This window comes from Cheilinus undulatus, linkage group 23 (genome assembly GCF_018320785.1).
Source record: "Cheilinus undulatus linkage group 23, ASM1832078v1, whole genome shotgun sequence".
NCBI lineage: Eukaryota > Metazoa > Chordata > Actinopteri > Labriformes > Labridae > Cheilinus > Cheilinus undulatus.
Window position 1 is genome coordinate 31,445,080 of NC_054887.1, and position 26,805 is coordinate 31,471,884.

A 26,805-nucleotide genomic window follows, 5' to 3' on the forward strand; every position below is an offset into this window, starting at 1 on the left:
TTTTGAATTTGATGGCAGCAACACATCTCAAAAAACTAGAGACGGGGCAACAAGTAAGTCATAGCTGGAGGAGCTTTTGTAACTTATGAGAGCATTTAGAGAGGCAGAGTCTCCCTGAGCTTACACATCTAGAAACGAACTATCAGTGCTGAAAAAGGCAGTTCATTACCTGGACTCTATCTCTTTTCATTGGTACCACTTACTTTCTCAAGCTGTTTTTTTTTTGCCCTGTCCAATCTTTTTTTGAGATGCAATCAAATTAAAAATGAGCTACTTTTCATGAAATGGTAAAATGTCTCAATTTTAACATCTGATGTGTTGTTAATGTTCTATTGTGAATAAAAAATGGGTTGATACGTCTTGAAAATGATTGTTTTTATTTACATCTTACACATTGCTCTGCAATCTTTAGACACAGTATTTAACAGGTTGGTGAACCCCTTCCCATGTTGTGACTTGAGGGACTCTGCCTGTAAAATGCTCCTTTAATACCCAGTCATGTTTATCAAAATGCTCCTCCAGCTGTTTTTCATTGGTACTAACTTTTCCAGCCTTTTGTTGGCCCCGTCCCCACTTTTAACCTCTGCCAAGGAGGTTATGTGATCGGGTGGGTTTGTTCGTCAGATTGTTAGCAACATAACTCAAAAAGCTGTGGACAGATTTTCAGGAAATTTTCAGGAAACGGCAGAAATGGCACAAGGAAGAACTAATCCGGATCACCATCTGGATCCAGGAATTTTTGAAAGGATTCTTTACTATTGGGAGATAGGGCTAATGGCGAAGGTCTTCGCTGTTACCACTTTACACCAGGAGATGGCGGACATGAGTAGCTTCAATCCCAGCAGCATGTTTTTGGTGTGTTTCTATTCAAAGTTTTGGAGTTTATAGAGTTTGACAAACGCACATCCGGTCGAGGAGACGAGTCGGAACGTAACAGAGAGAAAGACAGCGAATTGTAGCAAGAATACTCACAATGCTGGGAGGAATAGAGGAATATTCGCCCTCTGCCATGACTTTCAGTCGTCCGGTGAGACCATGGGTGCTTCCGCCATGACAGTCCACCGGTAGCGAAGCCAATGCTTTGCCTCACCATGTCTCCACCCCACTGGGGAGGGAATAATCCGGATCACTGTCTGGATCCAGGAATGGGTTTAAAGGATTCTTCACTATTGGTAGTTAGGGCTAATGACGGAGGTCTGCGCACTCTGTGTGCTTTTCTAGTTTGAGATGTGTTGCTGCCAGCAAATCAAAATCAGCTGATATTTTTCATCGAATCTTAAAATGTCTCAGTTTCAACATCTGTTTTTTATGTTCTATTGTCTATAAAATATGGGATTTGCAGTTTGCAAATCAATTACTTTTAACAAGGTGCCCCAACTTTTTTGGAAATGGAGTTTTAGATCAATAGATGCTTTATTAATCGGGATTTTTCCTCATGCACTCTACACATGTAAGATCATGAAATCAGATGTTCAGTGGTCATGAGAAATTCAAACTGCATCATTGTTCGACCACAGACATACGTCTGGTGGGTTTTTCCTCTTATGAGGTTATTGAGGTCTGCTGGGAAAGATAAAAGTTTCACACTGAGCTGAGTATTTGTTTTCTGGGATTTACATTTTAATTTCAGGCCAAACACCCAGATGTAGTGTTTCCATAATAACCATCCACCTGGCAGCGATTAAACCCCATTTAGCAAGAGTATCTGAGGTGTGTTCAGGTGTCACGCTTTTAGAAAATCCACCTCAACAAGCTCCAGGTGCAGACTAATGGATCTCTCTGCCTCCAAATAGCTGATATTTTTCTCCTCTGTGACATCCATTTCTCCTCAGTTTTGAAAGAAGTCTTCCTTCTACACTCATGATCCAGTTTCTACCTGTATGTGCCCGCTCCTGAGGTTAGAACTCCTACAAAATAAAATATTCAAGGATCATTAATATCAGAGGATTTCATGAATCTAGCAGAGGTGCCTAAGAAGCTTTCTACAGATAGAAATTTAAGAAAAACTTAGATATTAGTCAAAGAGGCCCATTGACATTCCCCTCTGGGTTTGAAGAGGATTTTTGAATCTCAGCTCCATTAGAAATGCCATTCCCACGTATCTGTGAAAGGCTGATCCTCAAAGCCCACACGAGCAGACTTTGAGGTGCGTTCCCACAGTGCACCAGTCCTTTATAGTGGCGTCTCACAGTGGGATCATGAGGCCTGAGGGGCTCTGTTGTGGACTTCTCAACAGCTCATTAAGAACTATGTGAGGAAATCCTTTTTCATCGCAAAACACCGCCACACTTCACTTTAAATCCACACATGAACCAGCTTTTTTGATACAACGGTTTATTTAGAAAAGGAACGACTTTGACACATCATTTCTGACATACAGGGAAAGTTAGCGACATTTCATAGAAACTATAAACACGGACAACGAATCAGATAATCTGACTATAGTGCAAATGCTACAGGTTGTTTTGGTTAGTGGATATTCTGCTTATATTGGGAAGTTTTAGCTCTCTAAACTCAGCATTGAAGTCAGCTTTGCTGTTTGGTCTCTTATCAAACTCTTGCCCAAACACCTTCCTGTTACTTTCTGTTCTTTCTGCAGATGTGCGTTTGTTTTATGTCTCTTTCTGTCCCTTGAGAATCAGATCCATGTACGCTCCAGTCACCAGACTCTCCTTTGAGACGCCAAGCTTCTCCATCAGATCCTCAGCAATCTAAAAAAAAAAAAAAATCGAAGTGTATAAAAGAGGAGATTTAAAGGACATAAAAACCTGGAGAATACAAACCGAACAGACACTTTAAACGGTCTGGTTTCTTTACCCTGGAGCTGCCGATTATTTAACAAAAACTCCACGTTATGGTCTTATTGTAGTGTCTTGTTTCTACTTTTGTGATGTGTGGGGTGTATAAAATGCTGCCTTTTTATTATCATTATGGTCATATGACAAAGCAGGAGGTACCAGGCCTTTATTTGAAATAGACCTATATTAGAGGAAAGTCTCTTTGTGATGCCTTTAATCAGAACTTTCCCAATCCTCAGTCTGCTGCGGATCAATTTTTACCTGAAAATCTTCAAAAAACCCTTCTACAACCATCACATGTGTGATAACTTATATATTTACCTTTTTTTATCATGTTTTTGTCTCATAAATGTTAATGAAAATTCTTTGCTTTCAGTTATTTTGGGATACGTTTGTGGCATCACTGCAATTTTTTATTTTAAGATTTATTTTTGGGTTTTTTTTATGCCTTTATTGACAAAGGAGGACAGTGGACAGAATTGGAAAACAGCGAGAGCTGGGGAGAGACATGTGGCAAAGTGCCACAGACCGGATTTGAACCCGGGCCAACTGCACACACAGGGCGTGCCTTAAACTACTAAGCCACCTGCGCCCCCACTGCCTTTTTTTTTTGTGAAATTGGGCACCATTAATGTTTCTAAAGACACAGATAAATTCTTTAATCCAGGGAGTGAGCAGCATAGTACACAGGTTAACAGTGTCACTAGAAGTTCCAACACCACTTAAACCGTCACACCGGGTCTGTACGTCAGTCAAAATATTTTGGATCTGCTAGGGTTAAATTTATAAATACAAGCAAGCACTCATATCTTCTTAAATCTGTGTTAAATTGACCACTTTCTGGCTTTTTTGGGAGTATGAAATCAGTTTTAATCACAGCTGTTGTAGAGAAAATTGCAGAAAAGTGTTTAAAGAGCCTGCAGTGTTCAATAAGGCATTTCAAACACAGCTGCTGCCACCTGGTGGCCATTTGGCATCACTACTATCAAGGTCAGATTACTACTTTAACACAAATACGGGTACAATGACTGAAATAGAGTTTAAAAAAATCAAAAGTCATCCAGGACGCAAAATTTAACACCTTAGCCAGTTGAAGAATAAAAAGACATTGTCAGGTCTTTTTGTACTTTTATGTGTTGGTTCTAAGGCAACTCAGTTTCCAAATATGTAAAAGAAAATCAATTTATCAGCTTAAAAAGCAAAACAATTTTCTTCATTTCAAATTCAGTGTTACCATGTTATATTTTTTTTTCTAAATAGCTGGTGAAATGCTTTTGGACAGTGAATTAAATCAGAATATTTTGATGAAATATACAATTAAATTGCTTCTACAGCTGTTTAAATGACACAAATATGACGACAACATTTCCATACAGAAATGATGAAAACACGTTTGTGCAATCTAAACAGTGTGCTACAAATTTTGGTCATTAAATACAACAAGTTCTCCAACACCGGCGGACCTTGGACTTCTATTTTTGCTGCTATGTTATTTAAACAGGCACTGCTATTGTTTGATTTTTACAACTTTCAAATAAAAGTTTAAATTATTTTATTATCATACCCAGAGAATTAAAAATGCAGCTTTTGGCAAATTAGAATAATAAAAACGTACCTGCTGTCCCTCCTCCACAGTTTGCTCTGGACGCATCACAACCTGCAGAAATGAACGTAAACGTGTTATTTAATTGTTGAATTTAAAATTTCAATGAACTCTGGATGAGTTTTTCTCACATTTACTCACACCTGTTAGTCTCTGAGGACGACTCAACTTTCCCTCTGAGGAGATTTCCAGCTCAGTAACTTTCTCTCTCTGTCTGTTCCACAGGGAAATCTCAACTTGCTTTAAATAGGCTGTTCTCAAAGACCATAGTGACATTAAGCTGCAAAGAACGGGGACTCGTGGAGGACATTTTCAGTTTCTAAGGGAGAAATGCTGTGTTTCTTTAGAAGCAGGTTGATTTAAAGTGGTTGCAGAAAGGCTACGCTTTTCTTTAAGGTACATAGAACCAGAGCGTTATATATATTTCTTTCTTGTGTGAGGTTTTATTTCTTTTTCCTCATCTTTTTTTGCCTGTGTTTGTTTGTGTCTATGCCTCCAACCCTGTGAAAGCAAATGCTGTCCGTCCACACTGCCTTGGCCGTTCTTGGGAACAGAAAATCTCCAGAAGACTCTTCATACTTTGCACAACTGTCCACGCGGACTGAGGGTTACACAGATTACATTGTGGAGGTTAAAGGTCAAGGTCACCAGGCCAGCCTTTGTTTATTTAATTTCTACAATACACACACACACACACACACACAGAGGAGACAACTGGATAGCCGGCAAGGCATTCAACTGCCAAACTGTAGTTCCAGTTTATCATTTAAGTGGTGAGGATTAGATCTCAAATTAAGCTTTCTTCTTCCTCTTAACTGGTCTTTACTGGTTTACTATATAATACTCTGTTGCATTCTGTTGTTTGTCACTGGGCAAACTCCATTAAAAATGAAGTAACTAAGATTAAAATGCACTCCAGTTAAAGTGTTCTTTGTGTTACCTCCAGCTCCATGTAGTTCCCCAGTCCTTCAACTTCGTCCAGGTGAACTCTGGTCTGACCAATCAGGAACAGTCGTCGCTCCTTTTTCACCTCACCTTTGACTCCAAGAGCGTCTGACAGCACGGCCTGCACAAAACCAAACACACAGTATTCAGATCCAGAAACAGTACTTTAACCGTTTAGACCTACAGCTGCCTGAAACACACTCTGATGGTTTTTTTTTTTTTTTTAAACCTCCCAAGGGTACAGACTTTTAACGTCTGCCAAAATCCTTATTTCTCATCCTCTGTGGCTTTAACTTTAAAAGTCATTACATTTTCTTCATGTTAAGTAAATTATCAACTAACTGCAAAAATAAGAAAAAGTTGAGTAAAAGTTATGATTCAATCTGTTCCATTTTTATACTATTGGAAAAACAAACATACTCCTCATCCTCACAACAACAACAGAAGTCAGGATAGTAGCCAGACTGGTTAAGAACCTTTAACATAAGAGGCACAAATTATCTAGGTATTGGGCTTCTTAAAACCACACGAAAAACACAAAGAGTTTGGTGTTTTACCCTCAGACTGGGCGGGTCGTTGGTCGGGCTGATGGAGTATCGGGACAGTTTGGGTCCATCAGTGTCAGGGCGCTCGTAGAAAATCAGCTGGCCTGATTTATTCTGAGAAATAAACAAAACAGCATAAACTATTATGTAAAATAGATCTACTGTAAAAGATGTTTAATTTAGCAATACTTCTTTTAGAGTTTTTCCTTTTTATATATATAAACAATGATTGGAAAACAACATTTGCTTTTTTTCTTTAACTCTCCTCACTCTGCAGAGCTTGTTAGCCTCTTTACTAAGCAGAGGGAGCTGTTCATTAATAATATCCACATCCATGTTTTAAATGTGTTGTGCCCCATGTCTGTCTCTTTCAAAATAAAAGCCAGCAAAATCATGGTCCATTGTACTTATCAAAGAAAATATTTTTAAGTCATTTGTGTAGAAAGAAGCCCTCTTAAAAAGTAAATCCTTTTGTCAAAAACAGAATTAAAAATATGTTAAAAATAGCTAAAATGGGTTAATAATGGCAAATAATGGTGGGAAAGGTGGGAAAATTAGATTTTAAAAGTAGCAGAAACGGGTTAGAAATACCAAAATTTAGATAAAAGTGGTAAAAAATAACCAAAAAATGGCAAAAATGTGTATAAGTGGCAAAAATGGGCATATTAAATGGGAAAAGGGGATTCAAAAGTGGCTGAAATGGTGTTAAAGTGGCATAAATACGTGGAAATTTGGTGAAATGGGATGAAAATTGACATAAACAGGCAAAAAAGGGTTCACTGAGGCAGAAATAGTCAGAAACTGGCAAAAATGGGCTTTTCAAATAGTGAAATGTGGCTTAAAAAGTGGTAAAAGGGTTTAATAGTGGCAATAACGTGTCAACAGAGCCAACAATCGGCAGAGAGTTGCAAGATATGGTTAGAAAACAGGCAGAAAAAAAGTGGTGGAAAGGGTTTAAAAATGACCAAAAAAAGTTTCAAAAATACGCTAAAATTGGTGGGAAAAAGTGATAAAATTTGGTTACAATTTGGCAAAACTAGTGTAACGTGGCAACAGTGTAATTCAAAAATGTTGTTAATTTTTTAAGGCATCTGGAGACCCTCTCTCAGTGTCTCGCGACCCCAGTTGGGGTCCCGACCCCAGCATTGAGAACCCCTGCTATACACAATCAAAAACAGAAACAATCCAGACTCTGAGTTACCATGAAGTCTCGTAGCTTCAGTCGGCCCTGGCTGCAGTTGAAGAATGTGTCATGCTGTCTGATGATCGTGCCCTCTGATTGGCTGAGCTGGGCGGCCTTCTCTGCAAACTTGGTAGGATCGCTCACTTTGGCTTTGATTTCCACGTTGGAAGGCATGGCTCTACTGAGCATGTGCAGAAGAGATGCAAAGTTAAACAGGTTCATTCATACAGCTATGAAGGGTTCTGTTAATAAGTCCCTTAAATTTTCTTTTCTGATTTTTATCTCTACAGACACATTCTTTTTGGCCCAGCAAACTCTGTCCAAGTAGTACCAATGATTAGTTTTGGAAGGAGATGGAAGAGTAGAATGGTTTACACCGTGTCACCAGTTAAACCATGACACCAGTAAAATGCTAAAAAGGTGACATGAGGTAAAGTCCTGGCTGTGTCTGTAGCTTCTGAGACCTAAAATAATAATGAAAATGTATTCCAGTCTCTTATAGTCATTTAAAATGTGACTTATTATTAAAATTATATTTCTATATTATTCAGTTACTGTGAATGATAAAGTGCTAGTCTTGGGCACTTACTTAGATTAAAACTAGCAGCAATATAGCCAGAAAAGTCATGATTTTTCCTAATAAAATACAGGATCCACAGTAAATACAGTGTGTACAGAGATAGAGGCTAACTACATGGCTACACAGCTAACTGATGGCACCACATCAAAGCTAGCATGAATAACTGCCACCTCCAACAGCCAAGCAAAACAAACATGGCGGACAGCTAACAGCAGCACTAACGGCTGCACAAAACACTATATTTGATGTTTGTAGTTGTAAAAGTTGTTCTATTACCTGTTTGCTGTCTTGTTCTTGTAACTGCTGTCTGTGTGGATCACCGCACTTGATTTTACCGCGAAACTGCTCCTGTGGGGAGGAGCGGCAGCAGTAACGGTCTGGGAGCAGCTGAACACAGTCAGAGGGAGCCGGTAGACGAAGCTAAACTGATCAGAGATCAGCGCTGAGTGGCGGGAGAGCCACATTAATTCAGGGGCTGCTCCTCATGGAGGTCTACGGAAACGAAGGAGAGGATTACTCTGCGCCTGCGCAGAGGATACAGAGCAAAAGGAAATGAGGACATCTTACTCCACTTCATTTCATTTGGAAACAAAATTTCAAGTTCATTAAAATACAAAGAAATAAGCATTATTAGTAAGGAAAGTTTTGAAAGTGTATACAATAGAATTAAAAATGTAGTCACTGCCAGAAATGACACAACAGCAAGGACATTCACGTTACTGGGACGATATAAGAGCAATAATAGTAAACAAGACGTCTCACTCCGTTTAATTTCCTCAGCACCAAAATAGAAGTTTGTACGTTGCCGTGACTAAAGATGCCGTGTGTAAAATTGAGAATATCCACATCAAACAACTTGTAGAAGTGGGTCAACAGAGGCAAAATATGACAGAAATTATGACAAAAATCGGTTACAAGTGACAAAATGGGTAAGAATTGGCAAAAACCACAGAAATGATGGCAAAAATTGTTTACAAGTAGCAAAAAGGCAGCAGATATTAGGGCAAAATGGGATAGAAGTGGAAAAAAACAGCAGAAATAATTGTTAAAGGGTGCTACATATAGAAAAAATGGGTAAGAAGTGGCAAAACTGGCAGGAATAATTGCAAAAAATTGGTACAAGTGGCAAAAATGGGTAAGTGGCAAATACCAGCAGAAATAATAGGTTACAAGTGGCAAAAGAATCACACAGGGACAGAAAAGAAGGTGAAAGTGGATTTTTAAAGTGGCCAAAATGGGTTAACAGAGGCAAAAAATATAGACAGTGGCAAAAATTTGCAGGACAAGGGTCACAATTGACAAAAATTTGGTTAAAAGTGCTTAAAATCAGCACATCAATGGGTGAAATGCAGTCGAAAATGGCAAAACTTGGCACAAACATTTGTGAAAAGGGGTTGAAAAATGAATTAGCAGATGAAACGACAGGTGGGAATGGCAAAAATGTGTGGAAAAGGTGAAAAAACAATGTTGTGAAAGCTGGTTTAAATTTGGAAAAAAGGTCAAAAGAGGCAAAAATGGAAGAAGGGGCCTGACTGTCAGTCCTTACAGATGGGGCTTCTTTAGGGGGGTTTCCTACTGTCATTGCAACTTTTGCACACCACTGCCTTGGCCTGATCTATTTTCACTCTCTGCAAGAAAAGAAAGACAATAGCTCGCAAAAAAAAAGGTTCAAAAAGTCCTTTACATGCCACTTAATGCCTCTTAATGTCTCTTACAAAGACAAAACTTTTTATTGTATTTTTTCTAAATCAAAGGTCTTTAATTCTGCTGTGAGTTGACCAAAATAACACAACTGATGACATGATTTAAGCACAAGACTCAATGCTTTCCTATTTGTGTCTTCTGTGATTTGTTGGCCCTGAGTTGTGACATCAGTGTTTCTGTTTATACGTGTTGACCTCACTGCTATATCTATGCCAGCACACACGGCTGAAACATGACTACATTTAGCTCACCAGATCATCAATGCAGCTCTGGACCTGACTGTCTGCTGCCTGGCATTACTGGGCAACAGGACAGCATCACAGAGAGAGAGAGAGGGAGAGGGAGAGGGGGGAGAGAGAAGGAGAGGGGAGAGACAGAAGGAGAGTGGGCTGGTTGGCATTTGGCAGAAGCGAATCAGGGAAGAAGAAGCCTGATGGAAAGAGCCGGCGAGGAAACACAAAGACGTCTGTGACTCTCTGTGAGTAAAACCAGTTTAGAATTATAATCCAGAGTTATTCATGTGCAGAGGAAGAATATGTAATCCACGTGTCTGTGTTAGGTGGCGTCAGGATGACGGTCACATACTCCAGTAAAGTGGCGAACGCCACCTTCTTTGGTTTCCACGGGCTGCTGCTGCGATGGCGGGGGAGCATCTACAAGCTGCTGTACAGAGAGTTCATCCTGTTTGTGCTGCTCTACACACTCCTCAGTGTGGTTTACAGGTCACACACTCACACAAATACACACAAACACACAACCGTGGAGGATCTACACCTGTATGCTTCAGCTAACTACTAACAGTAGACAGTACAGGACTCTGCAGGCTGGTGAAGAGACCTGTAGAGGGGAAAGTGGTCAAAGTTAAAAAGGGGCTACTGCATTAATCAATGAGACTATTGATAAATGATTTATTGCAAACTATTTTAGTTAAATGGCCATTTAATGATGAACAAGGCCGCCCATAAGGGGGAATAAAAAGGGGAGCACTTCTGGGGCCCTGCCAAACTGGGGGACCATGAAGGTCAGGAAGGTCATGGTCCATTGTAAAGTTAAGCTGTGATAACCATATTTTATATTTAACCTTAATAATAACCACTCTAATTAAAGCAACAAAAATGACTTGCATGTATTTATCCATGCTGTAGTACAGTATAGGCAAAATGTAAACTCCTTTTCTTAAAACAGAATGACATGTTTTTTCATGTTAAAATTGAACAAAAGCATTTGGAAAGTAATGTTTGATTTCATAGGTAGGCCATGATGTGCTCAAACTTCAGACTTCCAGAGAATAAAGCAGAAGGAACTGAAACAACTCTGAGGGAAAATTAATTTGATAATAGCAAAAGATGGGGTTAAGAGTGGCAAAAATTTGTGTAAAAAAAAAAACAAGAGGTGAAATGTGGCAACAGTGGCAAACATGGGTTAACAGTGAGACATAAAAATGGGATAACGGCAGCAAAAATGGGCTAAGTAAGAAAATAGGGGCATAGATAGGCAAAATAATCCTGAAAAGTGGTTTAAAGTATAAAAAGCTAACATTAAGTGACAAAAATGGGTAAAAGTAGTGAAAAAGAAGGGAAAATGGAATAAAGACACAATATTTGATGACAGCAGCAAAAATTGGCTTATAGAGAATAAAGGGCAAAAATGGGTGGAAAAGAATGGTGAAAAGTGGTTAAAAAGTAGCATAAATGAGGTTTATGGTGGGCATAATAGGAAAAAGATGGCAAAAATGGCTGTCCAAGATTGTGAAATGGGGTTAAAAGTAGCAAAAATTGACAGAAAAAGTTGTGAAAGTAGTTAAAGAATGGCAAAAATGGTTTAAAAGAGAATAATGGGATAACAGTGGAAAAAATAGGTTAAGAAAGAAAACAAGAGGCAGGAAAATGGTGAAAAAGTGGCACCAATAGTTTAAAAAGTGGCAGAATTGGTTAAAAGAGACAAACATGGGATAACAGCAGCAAAAAATGGGCTAAGAAAGACAAGAAAGGGGAAAACTGGGTGGAAAAGAAGGGTGAAAAGCAGGTAAAAAGTGGCAAAAATGTATAGTTAGTGGCACTGATAGGCAAAAATGTCAAAAACGAGCTCAAAGTGGCAACAAAGGGTTACGTGGGAAAAAATATGCAAAAAGTTCAAGCATTTATAGCTTCTTACTGCAGTGGCATGTATTGTCATCATCAACAGTTGACAGCCTTTGTAGGCCAGCTTGGCAGACATTTCCATGGTAACCAGAGACCCCACCAGTCAGAGACGTTGCTTTGACTTTCAAGGATTGTGGGTATTGTAATTTTTTTGGCTGAGTTTGGGAAATAAGGGGATAATTTTCTGTTTAAGTTGTGTGATATTTTAAGTTTTTTTTTTTTTTGGTCATTTTGGCCCACTAAATTAAAGTGAGCCCTTCCTGACTACTTTTAAAGTAATTTTAGGGTTAAGGGTAGGTGTTAGGGGTAGGGGTTAGGGGTTAGGTGGAGTGCCGCAAGGGGCACGGGCTCTTGGGGACAGTACTAAAACAATACTAATCTCTTAAAACCTAGGATAGTTGCTGAAAGCCCCAGAGGGTTAGAGTTAGGGGAAAATACCACCTAATTACTAGAGAATTACCACAATATTACAAGAAATGAATTATAATTGATACATTATTACTGGGTAAATAATTTCTTATTATATATTATTCTCTCTTATATAACCAGAAATTACTAGATAATTACACTAACTATACATAGATTTAAAACCCAACACTACAGCATATTAAAACCTCATGCTTTCTACTGAAGTATAATGCTTGTATAAATATATTTTATAAGTTTTGTATATGTATTTCCTCTGTGTTGCAGACTTTTCCTCACTGAAGAACAGAAGAGGTTGTTTGAGAAACTCTCCATGTACTGTGATAAATACGCCGAGCAGATTCCTGTCACCTTCGTCTTAGGTACGTCTCACTGTTACTAATGATTGTATTAAGGAGACATACATCACCTTAAAGGCCAGTCTCAGTACTGCAGCACTGCCAGTGCCTTTGTGTAATTTATGCAGTGTTTGGGTACCACCAACATCCTAAAGATGTACGATTTAGACCTCACATAGAGCCCGATGACCATCCCACTGAAAGATAAGATGATTACAGTGAGCTACATCTCATTATCATTCCTGATTCCCTCCACCAACAGACCCATAATACTTAGCAGACCTGTCAGATTCAGAGGATGTGTTGTTACGAATAATCACAGGTGGAGTGGCGCTAACATTAGTCCTCTAAGAACGCGGCTTAACAGACGACACATGACGGCTGTGTTTGGTTGATATATGGAAACATAAGCCTCGGCACACTGCTAGAAAACAACAATGCTTTTATTTTATTTACATTTCAGACAGCGCCCCACCTTTTTTGGATTTGGGGTTGCAGTAGCTCTCTGCTAACTTATCTTGGGAGGGGCCGTTCTACCTTTAATAAGGATCTTCTTACACTGAAGTAAGCTGAAAGCAGAAAAATTCAAAGTTCATAATAGCTTAACGCTAATAGCTAAAAGCTAACTGTGTGTCCTGCCTGAGCAGAGGGACAAACCAAGTGTTTGGTTGCCTCATTAGCCGGCTGCTAATGGAAACAGATCATTATAGAGCTGACAGACTAAAAGCAGGAAGAGTGTTTGTGTATCTGATATCCACTCTCACTCAGAAAACACTCAGTAACTACACGAGTACAAGGTTTTTATGATTATCCATGTATTTCACCATGAAACAACAGCATGCCTCATAAATCATTTATCAAATTTGTCCATATGACAGTAAAATAAGCCATTAATCATGTCAGTGTGAAGTAAATTTATTCAACAGATCAACCGTTTTAACAGAATAAACTCACACCAAAAAATATTAGCAGTATTTCACTACAGTTGGCACTAAACTCATGCTAACGTTGACATTTTGGGAAGTTTATCAGCTAACAGCAGTAAGATTATCTCAATATAGGCTCCAACACAAAAATTAGTTCTCCATGTTTAATGCAAATAAGCCTATTATATTTTAAATTTGCCGTTGTAGTTAGATTGTTTTACCCCTTTTAACAGAACCAGCTCTGTTCCAATGCTACGATGTTTAGCTTATAGCTGTAAGCTAACTTGATCTATTTCTCTAAAGAAGTATCAGTGACAGTTATAGCAGCAGTATAGTAGCCATAACAATCAGTGAAAGTACTATTTCTAAGAAGAAATGCCAGTGTTTTTATATATTTTTTGAATTTCATAAGTAGTAGCTAGTAATGGCAAATTAAGCTAACGTCACAAGCTAAACTGGCTTCTTTTGAAGTCAAATTTTTCCTTTATAACATATTTTAACACTTATTTCTTTGGCAAACACAAGTAGTTTTACTACATTTTCATTCATTTAAGAAAAGAAGAAAAGATTTAATACCTGTCTGTGTTTTAGGTTTTTACGTCACCCTGGTGGTGAATCGATGGTGGAATCAGTTTGTTAACCTGCCCTGGCCTGACCGACTCATGTTGCTCATCTCCAGGTACTTTTCACATGCTTCAGTTTACTCCATTAAGTTTGGTAAAAATGACTCTGAATTCACTATAAATAAGGGCTCTGGTTCTTTTCACAAGACTAAGTTCTAGGGTTACATCAGCTGAACTACCGGTATGTTAGGTAGGAACATGTGGGCCCCATACAGGTTTTATGCAGATGGGTCCCATGTGGATTTGACCATGGGATCCATGGTGACCCCACCTGTGATTACCGATGTGGACCTCTCCCAGTACGGGACCCATAAAGGCCCCAATTTAGGTAGACGTCCACACAGGCATCACATTTTTGGCCACCATGGAACCTGTGGACAAATCCACCTGGGACACATATTTTCAGCCTATATTTTTGACTATTTTGATGCCTATTTTTCGCCACCTGGAACCCATTTTTGTCACTTTTTAACCATTTTTTGTCAATTTTTAACTGCTTTTCAACATTTTTTATTCCCTTTTTTATCCTTGTTGCGTTTCATAGCCCAGCTTTACATCATTATCTAATTTTTGTCAGTTTTTTCCACTTTTAACCCATTTTTGCCTCTTATCATTATTTTATTGCTATTTACTAACCGATTTTTACTATTTTAGACACTGATTTTTGCCACCTTTTGCATTGCTTTTTGCCAGTGTTTTCTTACCACTTTTATCCCCTTTTCATCATGTATTGCCACTTGTATCTCTTTTTTTGTCTCTTTCACCAAATTTTTACCACTTCAAACTAATTTTTGCTACTTTTTAACCCCTTTTCACTATTTAGACGCCCGTTTTTGCCTCTTTATTTTGCATATTTTTGCCTCTAACCCCTTGTTGACACTTTTAACCACTTTTTTGTCTCTTTTTGCCACTTTAAGGACATTTGGCCACTTTTTAACTGCTTTTCACCATTTCTTTCACCCATTTTCCCCATTTTTTGCCTTTTCATAGTCCATTTTTGCTCCTGTTATTCAATTTAGTATATTTAACCCATTTTGCCACTTTTTGTCAACTTGTATCTATTTTTACTCCTCTTTAACTGCTTTTCACCATTCTTTCATACATTTTTGCCCCTACTTGCCTTTCATTTCCATTTTTGATGCTATTATCTCATTTCTGTCTCTTTCAACCCATTTTGCCACTCTCATCCCTTTTCACAAATTTGTCCACCAACTTTTTTCCACCTTTAACACATTTTTTCCCTATCATCATCATTTACTTTCGACCTTTTAATTCTATTTACTAACCGATTTTTACTATTTTAGACACTGATTTTAGACACTGATTTTTGCCACTTGTTGCATTGCTTGTTGCCATTTTTTTTACCACTTTTATCCCTTTTCATAATGTATTGCCACTTTTATCTCATTTTTGTCTCTTTCAACAAATTTTGCTACTTTTTAACCCCTTTTCACTATTCAGATGCCCGTTTATGCCACTTTATTTGCATATTTTTGCCTCTAACCCCTTGTTGACACTTTTAACCACTTTTTTTGCCTCTTTTTGACACTTTTTAGACATTTGGCCACTTTTTAACTGCTTTTCACCATTTCTTTCACCCATTTTCCCTTTTCTTTCCCTTTAAAGTTCTTTTTTGCCCCTGTTATTCAATTTAGTATTTTTAACCCATTTTGCCACTTTTTGTCAACTTGTATCTATTTTTGCACCTCTTTAACTGCTTTTCACCATTCTTTTATACATTTTTGCCCCTACTTGCCTTTCATTTCCATTGCTTTCCATTTTTGATGCTGTTATCTCATTTTTGTCTCTTTTAACCCATTTTGCCACTCTCATTCCTTTTCACAAATTTTTCTACCAATTTTTCACACTTTTAACCCAGTTTTGCCCATTTTCTATGTTTTTTGTTTTGTTTTTTTGGTCTCTTTTCCCATTGTTAAATTAATTTCCCCTGGCAGCCTGACTCCAGTGGAGTCTAACATTACTTTCTAATTGGTTTAGTTGAATGGTAACATTAACAAAACAAGCCAATTTTCTTTTATCAAAAATGGTTTTACAGTTTGAAAACGTCCATACTGTAAAACAGCATAAATATGAAATGATTGAACATAAACTTTTCTACTCACATCCGTTCAAAATCATGAATAAATCGTACCACAAACCCATCACTGTGAATCATATTGTATCGGGAGTTGAGTCTGTTGTACGTCCCTAGAGCTGACAGACAGCTCATATGTATCAGCACTGATTTGCTGCCTATAATTGTATTTGTTGTCCTGTTTCTTCCTCCAGCTGTGTTCAGGGTAAAGATGAATATGGCCGCCTGCTTCGCCGGACAATGGTTCGCTACGTGAACCTGACATCGCTCCTCATCTTCCGCTCTGTCAGCACCGCCGTCTGCAAACGCTTCCCGACCATGGACCACGTTGTTGAGGCAGGTGAGAATCATAAAGTTAGGGTTTTAAAATGCCTTTACATTTCAGAATATGACAATTTAAAGAAATATCTCAAGCATGGATTTCAGGGTCTTGTACTCAGGAATAGCCCTGTTTAACCTTGACAGTAGAACAAGGGTTGCACACTTCTTTCTTTCTGCATGCTGCTTCTGATTTGTCCACTCTGTGACAGATGGAGTTAAGCTCCTCTGGCTGTGCCTTCTTCCTCCTGTTACCGTCTAATATGACCCCAGGGGTTGGCTCATTATTAGCCAATTAGAGCTGCCAGAGAGCAGAGCAAATAACAAGGATGTTCGGTAGATATTTGAGGCTTTGGTTGGAGTTTAAGCGGACAAATAATCAGTCCATGCATTTTTGGTTTCTAGCATTGCTACACTAATAGCTGTAAGAAGAAGATCTTCTAATTTTGCAGGGTTTGTAGTTTTGCAATGAGCTCAGTTTTATTGTCTGCCTGTTTATTTTCCATCCTGCAGGTTTCATGACTCCAGAGGAGAGAAAGCTGTTCGAGAACGTCCCCTCGCCTCACCTGAAGTACTGGATCCCCACCGTCTGGTTCACTAATTTGGCATCCAAAGCTCGACAGGAGGGGCGCATCCAAGACAGCATCGACCTGCAGAATATTCTCACAGTGGGCCGTTACAAAACTATCTCAAAATACGATAATACTGACTAAAAGTCTAATATTTTGTCAGTTACTTGAGCTCTAATGAGTCAATTAACAAACACTTGCACAGGTTTCCTCAGCATTTATTCTCTAACTTTCACAACCACAATCACAGGGAAGACTGCAGACTAGACTCTTGTCCAGGAGGTCATCTTTGTTACCCTCCACGAGGAGAAAAAATCTGGAATATCTGGAAGTCTAACTTTATGAAGAGTAAAAGCTTAAGTGCTCTTATTTATGCATAATCTCATCATACTTCTCCCAATATTGCAAATGTATTCCCAGGATATTAGGATTTTAATCTGCAAAAACAAACACTTTTCTTGCAAGAAAAACCCCTGCTTATTTCTAATGTGACCTTTATTTGATGTTCTTTATTTTTCTGCTGATCTGTACAGTTGTGGAACTTGGTAATAATGGGAAAATGGGTTAAAATAGACAGAAATGGTAACAGTGACTGAAATAGGCCAAGGAAGGCAAAAATGGACAATATTTGTGGGAAAAAGTGGTGAAAGTTATAAAAGAGTGGCAAGAAATGTGTTAAAAGAGACAGAGATTGTTAACAGTGGCAACAATGGGTTAAGAAAGATAAAAAGGAGCAAAAATGGGTAGTAAGGGTGGTGAAAAACGGTTAAAAAGTGGCAAAAATGGGTTAAAAGTGGCAAAAACATGGAAAATGGGCATCTTAAATAGTCAAAAGGTAGCTTAAATGTTTAGAAGTGGTAAAGCGGGTTATAAGAAGCTATAAATGGCAAAAAAAATAGGGAAATAAGGGTTAAAAGGGATAAAGAAGGGATAGCAGTTGCTGAAATGGGCCATGGCAGACAAAGATGGACAAAATGGCTGAAAAGTGGTTAAAAAGTTGCGAAAAAGATGGCACAAAGTGGAAAAAAGAGGCAAAAATATGCAATAAGTGACAAAAGTGGGTGAAAAATGACCAAAAATTGGTGTCTAAAATAGTGAAAATGGTTAAAACAGTAGCCTTTATTCTCTGGTTCAGTTCACACAACCACAATCACGGGGAAGATTGCAGACTGGACTCTCGTCAAAGAGGTCATCTTTGTCACCCTCCACAAGGACTAATGAATCTAGAATAGCTGGAAATCTAACTTTATGAAGAGTAAAAGCTTAAGTGCTCTTGTTTATGCATAATCTCCTCATACTTCTCCTAATATTGCAAATGTATTCCCAAGATTTTAGGACTTTTATCTGCAAAAACGAACACTTGTCTTGCAAGAAAAAGACCTGCTTATTTCTAATGTGACCTTTATTCTCAGCACACAACAGCTGAGTAATTATTTTTCCCTCTTTGCACCTGGAGCAGGCTGGTGTGAAAGATTATTCATAGAAGTTTCCCATTACGTATTTCAGTCAGAGAGAAAAGGGCAGTGAGGAAACCGCAGTCTTCAGAGTCTTAATCCTTCTTAGAGAGTGACTGCATGAAGCAGACATGTAGGTAATGTGACACTCAGGACTGTTTACCAATCAGGAAGTTGTTTTTATGGAGACTGGTGCCAAACCTTTGACCTCCCTGGACGTCTCTCTGTGTCTGCAGGAGATGAACAAGTTCAGGACTTGGTGTGCGACTCTGTTTGGCTACGACTGGGTCGGCATCCCTCTGGTTTACACTCAGGTCTGTCACTCTGCAGAGATATCCCAATCAGAGCTCTCTGAGAGAACGAGGAGGGTCAGTGAAGTCTCTGTGTCTGTTTCCCTACACAGGTCGTCACTCTGGCTGTCTACACCTTCTTCTTCGCTTGTCTGATCGGTCGCCAGTTTCTCGATCCAGACCAGCATTTCAACGGCCACGAGCTCGACCTCTACGTCCCCGTCTTCACCCTGCTGCAGTTCTTCTTCTATGCTGGCTGGCTAAAGGTGCAAAAAACACTTAATGTGCAAAGTGTGCAATGGCAGCTAAAGAGGTGAAGACATTTTAGGGAGAAAGCCAAGGCAGTGGTCTACTGCTGCACCCAGTGGCTAATAGGGACTCTTTCCTCCAGTGGGGCCCAGGATAGTCAGCCCAGTTACCCCCTCTCTCCATGAGTCACGCCATAACAGGTAAACTGTACCTGAACCCACCTATGTTTTATGCTCTTATTATTAGGTAGCCGAGCAGCTGATCAACCCGTTTGGAGAGGACGACGACGACTTTGAAGCCAACTGGATCATTGACAGGAACCTCCAGGTCAGCAGCCAATCACAGAGCTAGTATCCTTAAAAACTCTTATTTTACAGTCGTACTGTCTAGTCGAAATAAAAAGGATGAAAAGTCAAATTGATCAAATAGAAAGTAAAAATCATGAGTTTAAAATTCAAAATGTGAGATAAAATTAAAAATCATGAGTTTAAAGGTCAAAATTGGACTAAGAATCAAAGTTAGAAGTAAAAAAAGGTCAAAATATGAGATAAAAAGTCAAAATTTTGAGTTTAAAACGTCAAGATATGACTTCAAATTTAAGATTGTGAATCTAAAAGGTCAAAACATGAGACAAAATTCTAAATCGTGAGTTTAAAAAGTCAAAATATGGGATTAAAAGTCAAAGTTAGGAATTTGAAAGGTCAAAATATGAGATAAAATTCAAAACCATAAGTTTAAAGATCAAAAGTTTGGACTAAGAATCAGCGTTAAGAGTTTGAAAGGTCAAAATATGAGATAAAAAGTCAAAATTTTGAGTTTAAAACGTCAAGATATGACTTCAAATTTAAGAATCTTAAAGGTCAAAATATGAGACAAAATGATAAAGCGTGAGTTTGAAAGGTCTAAATATGGGATTAAAAGTCAAAGTTAGGAGTTTAAATATGAGATTAAATTTGAAATCATGATCTTGAAAATTCAAAATATGACTTGAAATTTAAAATTGAATCTATAACTTCACAATATGAGATAAAAAGTCAAAATCCTAATTTATGTCATAATTTTGAGATGCAAATTTAAAATATTAAATGAAAACACAAATTCCTTACTTTCTATCTTATCCTTTTTACTCTTTGCTTTTTCACATTTTTATGACGTAAGTATATTTTAAATCTCCAAGGCTAAATTTACATTTCTAAACTGGAGGAAATCTGCAGACCTCAGACCTGCGGGTCAGTTCTAATGAAAACAGGAAATGAACTTGTGGGCTGGGTAAAACTGCACCATGGGTCGGATTTGGCCCCGGGGCCTTGAGTTTGACACCCCTGCTCTAAATGCATGTCTAATGTACTCACCTCCTGTTTACCTGTCCCTGCAGGTGTCTCTGCTGGCTGTAGATGAGATGCACATGAACCTTCCTCAGATGACCAAAGATATGTACTGGAATGACAGCGAGGCTCGGCCGCCGTACACGCTGGCTGCTGCCGACTACTGCATCCCATCATTCCTCGGCTCCACCACTGACATGGGGTCATTAAGTCATTTTTTACAACTTACACATCAGCAAATATAACACCTTAACGATCAATTTAGGGCCAAATATACCACCCTTATTAATTTATTGATGAATCAGTGTTTGTGTGGTTCACTTTTATATGTTTTGGGATACTTTTAGGCTTGCTATCCCCATCAGACTGCATGTTTTATAATCAAACTGGCTTGCATTTGGTCCAAATGGCACAACTCTTGTTCTTGTCTTTTCAGACTTTCTGACATCCTGCAGTTTGATGAAGTTGATGTTAGCGACAGCCGACCACGGCACCCAGAGACGGTTCTGACTTTACGCCAGGAATCGGTAAGGCAGCACTTTTATACAATAACCAATAACAAAATAGTTTTGGGTTTTGTTGTTTTATGACTCTTCAAACCTTAGAGTCATTCATCCTTTTCAGTGGAGAGAAACTCATTTTCGATCTATAAAAAACCATGAAGTTTAAGCTTGGTTATGCCAAATATTTCATGAAACCAATGTTCAGCACACTTTAGACAAAAAAATCTATGTATTTTGTGTGTGACTGACGTACCTATTTCTTCAATCTCCCTTTCTTATGTGTGCAGGTTCTGGGTCGAGTCCGCCGGTTGCTAAGTGTCCAGGAGCCTCCTGATCTTCGACCTCCACGCCCCATCTTCAAACGACACAGCAGTGATGCAACAGGGGGCTTCTTCCCAGACTTAAGGTTCACGTCTGTCCAATTTTCACTGGTTTAGGTTATCATGTTGAACAGTTTCAGCTGGTGTGCAAGTACTAGACGACTTAAACAACGGGTCTGACTACAACACAATAAATAGCTTTTAAATACACCATGCAGTGTAAAGGCTGGAAACATTCAATCTGAAAGTGTTCCACAGGGATCAGTTGGTCCCTATTTCATTTACTACCTCAATCTATAATTTTGTTCCTTCTGTAGAAGACTGAAATATTCACCTCTATGCAGACAATATTATTCTATATTTTTCTGCTGATCTGTACAGTTGTGGAAATTGGTTACAACAGGAAAAAAATGGGAAAATGGGTTAAAAAAGACAGAAATTGAATAACAGTGGGTGATATGGGCCATGGAAGGCAAAAATGGACAATATTGGTGGGAAATGGGGGAAAAGTGGTAAAAGAGTGGCAAGAAATGTGTTAAAAGAGACAGAAATTGTTAACTGCAGCAACAATGGGTTAAGACAGACAAAAAGGGGCAAAATGGGTGGAAAGAGTGGTGAAAAGCAGTGAAAAAGTGGTAAAAAAATGGGTTAAAAAAGACAGAAATGGAATAACAGTGGCTGAAATGGGCCATGGAAGACAAAAATGGACAATATTGGTGGTAAAGAGGGGAGAAAAGTGGTTAACAAGTGGCAAGAAATGTGTTAAAGAGACAAAAATTGTTAACAGCAGCAGCAATGGGTTAAGAAAGAGTTGAAAGGGTGGTGAAAAATTGGTTAAAAAGTGGCAAAAATTTATTAAAAGTGGTAAAAACATGGGAAAAATGGGCATCTCAAATATTCAATAGGTAGTTAAAATGTTTAGAAGTGGTAAAATGGGTTATACAAGTCTATAAATGGCACAGGAGAGTAGGGAAATAGGGGTTATGCTTGTTTATTTATTTATTTTTCCGTTTATTTGTTAGGGACAATACATAAGCATTACTGCATTTAATCACAGTGCAACCGATGCAATGTATAAAAGACATCTAGCCATGGCTAATTTGCAGTCCTAAAGATAGTTATAAGTTAAGTTATAAGAGATAAAGATGGGATAACAGTGGAAATGGGCCATGGAGGGCAAAAATGGACAAAATGGCTGAAAAGCGGATAAAAATTTGCAAAAAGATGGTGGAAAGTGGCAAAAAGAGGCAAAAAGAGGCAAAAATATGCAATTGGTGACAAAAATGGGTTTTAGGGGGGGAAAAAATGACCAAATATTGGTGTCTAAAATAGTGAAAAGGTTAAAAAAAATAGCCAAATAGGTTAAAACAGTCAAACACTTGTTCAATGGGGAAAAGAAATTGGCAAAAATGGACAGATATAGTGATGAAAAGGGGTCCAAGAAATGGTTTGAATAACTATTGTGACTGGGTTAATCAGGAGCCTCACCAATTCTGTGGGCAGGCCTGGCCAGAGAGATTGATTTTAAAAGTCTACAGAAATTCACACTTAGTGGTCGCAGTACTGAAAGGGTTATTTTATAGATATAGAATAGCCAGCTGGATGAATCTTGTACATTTAAACGCTATACAGTAAATCTCATTGACAAACTTTGACAGAAACTTGAGTTTCTGTGCATAAATAGATCTAACTTTCCTTCTAAGTGCAGGAAAAGTGTGGTTAAAGCCATCTTGTTGTGAGTGCTGGATTATGGTGATTGTATCTACAGACATGCTTTCAGCTTATCAATCTGAGATTCATAACACCAATCACTGTGTTCTGACTTCTCTGGCAAAGAGACATGATAAACACTATTATGTTTTAATCAATAAATCCCTGATTGGATGCACACCAACTTATGCAACTTCTACATGGTAATTTAATTCTTTACGGGGGAAAAAGCCTTCGAAACCTTTCTGGCCCCATGTGAAATACAGCCCTAAGCTGATTTTAATGTTACGGTTGAAGCTATCCTTATGTCTGTTTTGAAAATTGGTAAAGATTTGAAAATCCTCTAGTGTGCCTCCAGCCCTATTTGGCTGCATAGTTTTCATCTGGTTCAACTGGAAATTCATGATATTCTCCATCAATCTGTCCAGGAGCTACCCAGGCCTAGCCAAAATGCACCCACCCTCCCCTTTGGCCATGCCTCCTTCTACCAAGGACACCCTGTCCACGGTCAAGGAGGTCAGCAGCAACCCTCCATCCACTGAAGGCTCACCCTCAGCTGTTTTCCCACGATTCGTCGTCAGCCCGCCTTTGACTGGGGGCACCCGTCATATCGTGGATCCTTCTGGCAACGGTGAAGCAGCAAAACCTCAGAATGGACTGGATCCATCCTCCACTGAGGAGATACCAGGCTTGGAAACCACAAGGTAAATCACTGGTTTTAATAACCTCTAACTCTTCTGCGTTTTTGTCAAGGTCCATCTGTCATGAAACAAACTTTAAAGCAATTACAGGCAGTTACTTTTTTAGAAATATACCTGTCTTCTTTCTTAAATCTATCCTTCCTTGTCCAGAGCTGGCTCCTTGGTCTGTTGTTCCCCAACACAACTGGGCCCCAAGGAATTCCGCTGGACGACACAAACTATCCAGAATCCCCCACAGACTCGACCACGTGGACGCCAGTTCTCCTTCCAGTTCTCCAGACAGTCCTCTAAGGCCTCGGTCCGCAGCCTACCAAGTCCTACAGGTCTAGGAAGACGGAGACGTGGCCTAGCTCGATTCAAATCCAGACGATCGCCCGGACCTAATACGGAAACTTTGCAGATTCCTGACCTCGAGTACGACCAAGATTTCCAAGGAACGGCAGGGACTGAGGACGACAGCAAGGATGGATCCAATGGCAATGAAGACGTCAAGAACTCTGATTCCCAGTCTCAGAGCTCAGAAACTAAATAAGAACCACCTACAGTAACAAACCACTGCCAAAAATGAGCCGATCTGCATGCTGGTGTTGACTTTACTCAATGGATGATTTCCAACTTTGACTGGGTGGGTTCAACTGATTGTTTAGAAAGGGAATCTTCTGCTTTTTCACTGGAGACATTATGGATATTGCAACCAATGTACTTTGTGTGGTAGGCAGACACCTGCCATGAAAGAAAGTTTATGCCTGACTGAGTGAAACAAGCTACCACGAGTTGACCTTTTGTGGGCTTGAATTACTGATGAAAGATTAGAAGAACTTCAAAGAAAAAAAAAACACCAAAACTTAGCTCTGGTGACTGGAAAAGTACTCAGGAATACAGACTGGACTTACAACAATTGTAGAACATCTTTTCTAGCAGTAACTCTTCTGTGTTTGTGTATTACACTTAATATTATCTGTTTGTTTTATTGCTGCTGATAATACACCAAAAACTGTGCTAATAAACATGTGTCAACTACCTATCAACAGTAAGAAAGGTTTCCAACAAGTCAACCCATTAGGGTTGAAATAGCCCGCCCACAAATATGCCATTAGCATCCATACAGTGCCTATGAAAGGTACCCATCCCCTTGGATATTTTACACTTTATTTTAAAAACCAGTCAAAGTGTGGTCAATATAATTTGTCTTTTTTATTTTAACCTCTACCTTTACAAGCCTGCCAGGGCTGAGAAGCATCCCAACAGCATGATGCTGCCACCACCATGCTTCACAGTGGGGATGGTGTGTTTGTGGTGATGTCAGTGTTTGGTGTCTGCCTCATCAGACCAAAGAACTTTCTTCCTCTTGACCATGGAGTCTCCCACATGCCTTCTGGTGAACTCTAGTCCAGATTGAGTTTTCTTCAACAGTGTCTTTCTCTTTGCCACTCTCCCATAAAGCTCTGACTGGTGAAGAACCCGGCCAACAGTTGTTGTCTGTTGTTGTCCTTCAGAGTAGTAATAGGTGTCTTGGTGGCCTCGTCACTAGTCTCCTTCTTGCATGCTCACTCAAGCTGGGTTTCCATCACAGTTTTTCGCAAAATAAAAGCGATATTTCTTAAATTTCGATTAAGTACAATTGCGATTTGAATGCATTTCCATTGATGGGAGTTTTGGGCATAGGCCTTGCAATTCTCATAAAATCTCCTGTGAATCCGCTGCAGGGAAGCTTGATGCTCAAAACATGTTGCGTGTTGGTATGGTTTTGGTTACATCTACGGCGGTTGCCTTGATAATTTTGAACAAAGACGAAGGCAACGGATGATAGTTCAGAGGTAAAGTCCGTATGTATGGCAAAAGTCATGTATAAGGGTAGAAGTATGATGTTAAGAAAAGTCTCGTCTCTTCTTCTGTCCACACGTACCGCACCATGTTGTCTCGGAGTGACTGGTCATGTGACACCGTACGTCACGTCCCGTGACTTGTAAATGTGGAAAAAGTGTTTCCATTACACTTTTGCGATATATTTCTATATCTAAACGCCTGAAAAACCTCCTCATGAATGCGTAAAAACATTTTAGCGATATTTTAGGGTTTTTTCGAAATTCAGGTGTTTCCATTACCAGTTTTTTATTGCGCTATTTTGATTTTGCGAATTTCCAAGTATAATGGAAACTCAGCTACTGTTTGTGAGGACGGCCTGATCTAGGCAGATTTACACATGTGACATATTCCTTCATTTCTTCATGATGGATTTAACTGAACTCTGGGGGATGTTCAGAGCCTTGGAAATGTTTTTGTATCCATCCCCTTACCTAAAGTTTTCAATAACCTTTTCTCTGAGTTGCTTGAAGTGTTCTTTTGTCTTCAGGGTGTAATGATAGCTAGGAATACTGATTAACCAGTGGCTGGACCTTCCAGGCACAGGAGTCTTTATACTACAATCACTGAGACACATTCACTGCAACCAGGTGATTTCAGTTTCACTAATTGTTAGACTATTGGGAGTCACTTATTCCAATGGTTCTCAACTTTTCCAGCCCAGGACCCCAAAAATAAAGGTGCAAGAGACTGGGGACCCCCACTGTACCTGAAGGTGACTGAACAGCCATGCACAATCTAGAATCTTGGGCAGACAAGGCCGCCCATATGGGGGGATAAAGGGGAGAACTTTAATCTGAAAAATAACCACTCTTACCGAAGAAGCAAGTATACTTTTTTATCCATTTGTGTGGTAGGTAGCCTTCTTGAAAATGGGTTCAAATTGTTTTTGTTAAAAACAAAAATAAAATGGGTTAAAAATGGCAAATAATGGTGGGAAAGGTGGTGAAATTGGATTTTAAAAGTGACAGACATTGGTTAGAAGTGGCAAAAATGTGATAAAATTGGCAAAAAAAATAAGCAAAAAAGTGGCAAAATTGGTTAAAGTGGATAAAATGGGCATAGATAGTGGTAAGGGGAAATAAAAAATGGCTGAACTGACTTTAAGTTGGCCAAAATGGGTAGAAAATTTGGTGAAATGGGATGAAAAATTATTTAAAAATTGGCAGAAAGGGTAAACTAAGACAGAAAAACGGGCAGAAACGGGTTAAACTGGTAAAAATGTGTAAATCAAATAGTGAAATGTCGTTGAAATAGGCATAAAATGTGGTAAAAGTGGTTAATAGAAGTAATAACAGGTCAGCAGAGCCAACAATAGGTGTAAAGTGGCAAGACTTGGTTTAGAAGTGGCAAAAACAGGCAGAAAAAAACTGTTGGAAAGGGTTTGAAATTGAAAAAATGGGTTTTAAGTGGCAAAAATATATTAAAATTGGTAAACAGTGGTGGGAAAAAGTGATAAAAACAGGTTAAAATTTAGCAAAATTGGTGTAAAGTGGCAACAGTGTAATTTAAAAAATATTCTTAGTTCCTTTAAGGCATCTGGTGACCCCCTCTCAGTGTCTCGCAACCCCAAATGGGGTCCCAACCCCAAGGTTG

General features: G+C 38.9%; 2 protein-coding genes across 3 annotated transcripts; one reads left to right on the plus strand and one right to left on the minus strand.

The window, feature by feature from the left end:
• Window positions 1-2,323: 2,323 nt before the first annotated feature.
• On the minus strand, window positions 2,324-8,150 carry LOC121505596. 2 transcript variants are annotated; one of them, XM_041781050.1, is made up of 6 exons: window positions 7,931-8,150; window positions 7,093-7,252; window positions 5,904-6,005; window positions 5,342-5,467; window positions 4,414-4,455; window positions 2,324-2,711 (listed from the first exon to the last, which is right to left on the minus strand). In XM_041781050.1, the coding sequence occupies exons 1-6, from the start codon at window positions 8,116-8,118 to the stop codon at window positions 2,613-2,615; spliced, it is 717 nt and encodes a 238-aa protein (XP_041636984.1). In that variant the 5' UTR covers window positions 8,119-8,150; the 3' UTR covers window positions 2,324-2,612. The 2 variants fall into 2 exon arrangements, with proteins under 2 accessions (XP_041636984.1, XP_041636983.1); XM_041781049.1 differs by having other exon boundaries at window positions 7,093-7,255; window positions 7,931-8,147.
• A 1,552-nt stretch (window positions 8,151-9,702) lies between these two features.
• Window positions 9,703-24,555, plus strand: LOC121505783 (bestrophin-3-like). Its single transcript, XM_041781336.1, has 14 exons — window positions 9,703-9,836; window positions 9,918-10,080; window positions 12,193-12,287; window positions 13,781-13,868; window positions 16,102-16,247; window positions 16,739-16,893; window positions 18,485-18,562; window positions 18,652-18,804; window positions 19,034-19,114; window positions 20,163-20,314; window positions 20,549-20,639; window positions 20,903-21,021; window positions 23,074-23,349; window positions 23,497-24,555. The coding sequence occupies exons 2-14, from the start codon at window positions 9,929-9,931 to the stop codon at window positions 23,876-23,878; spliced, it is 1,968 nt and encodes a 655-aa protein (XP_041637270.1). The 5' UTR covers window positions 9,703-9,836; window positions 9,918-9,928; the 3' UTR covers window positions 23,879-24,555.
• The last annotated feature ends 2,250 nt before the right edge of the window (window positions 24,556-26,805 follow it).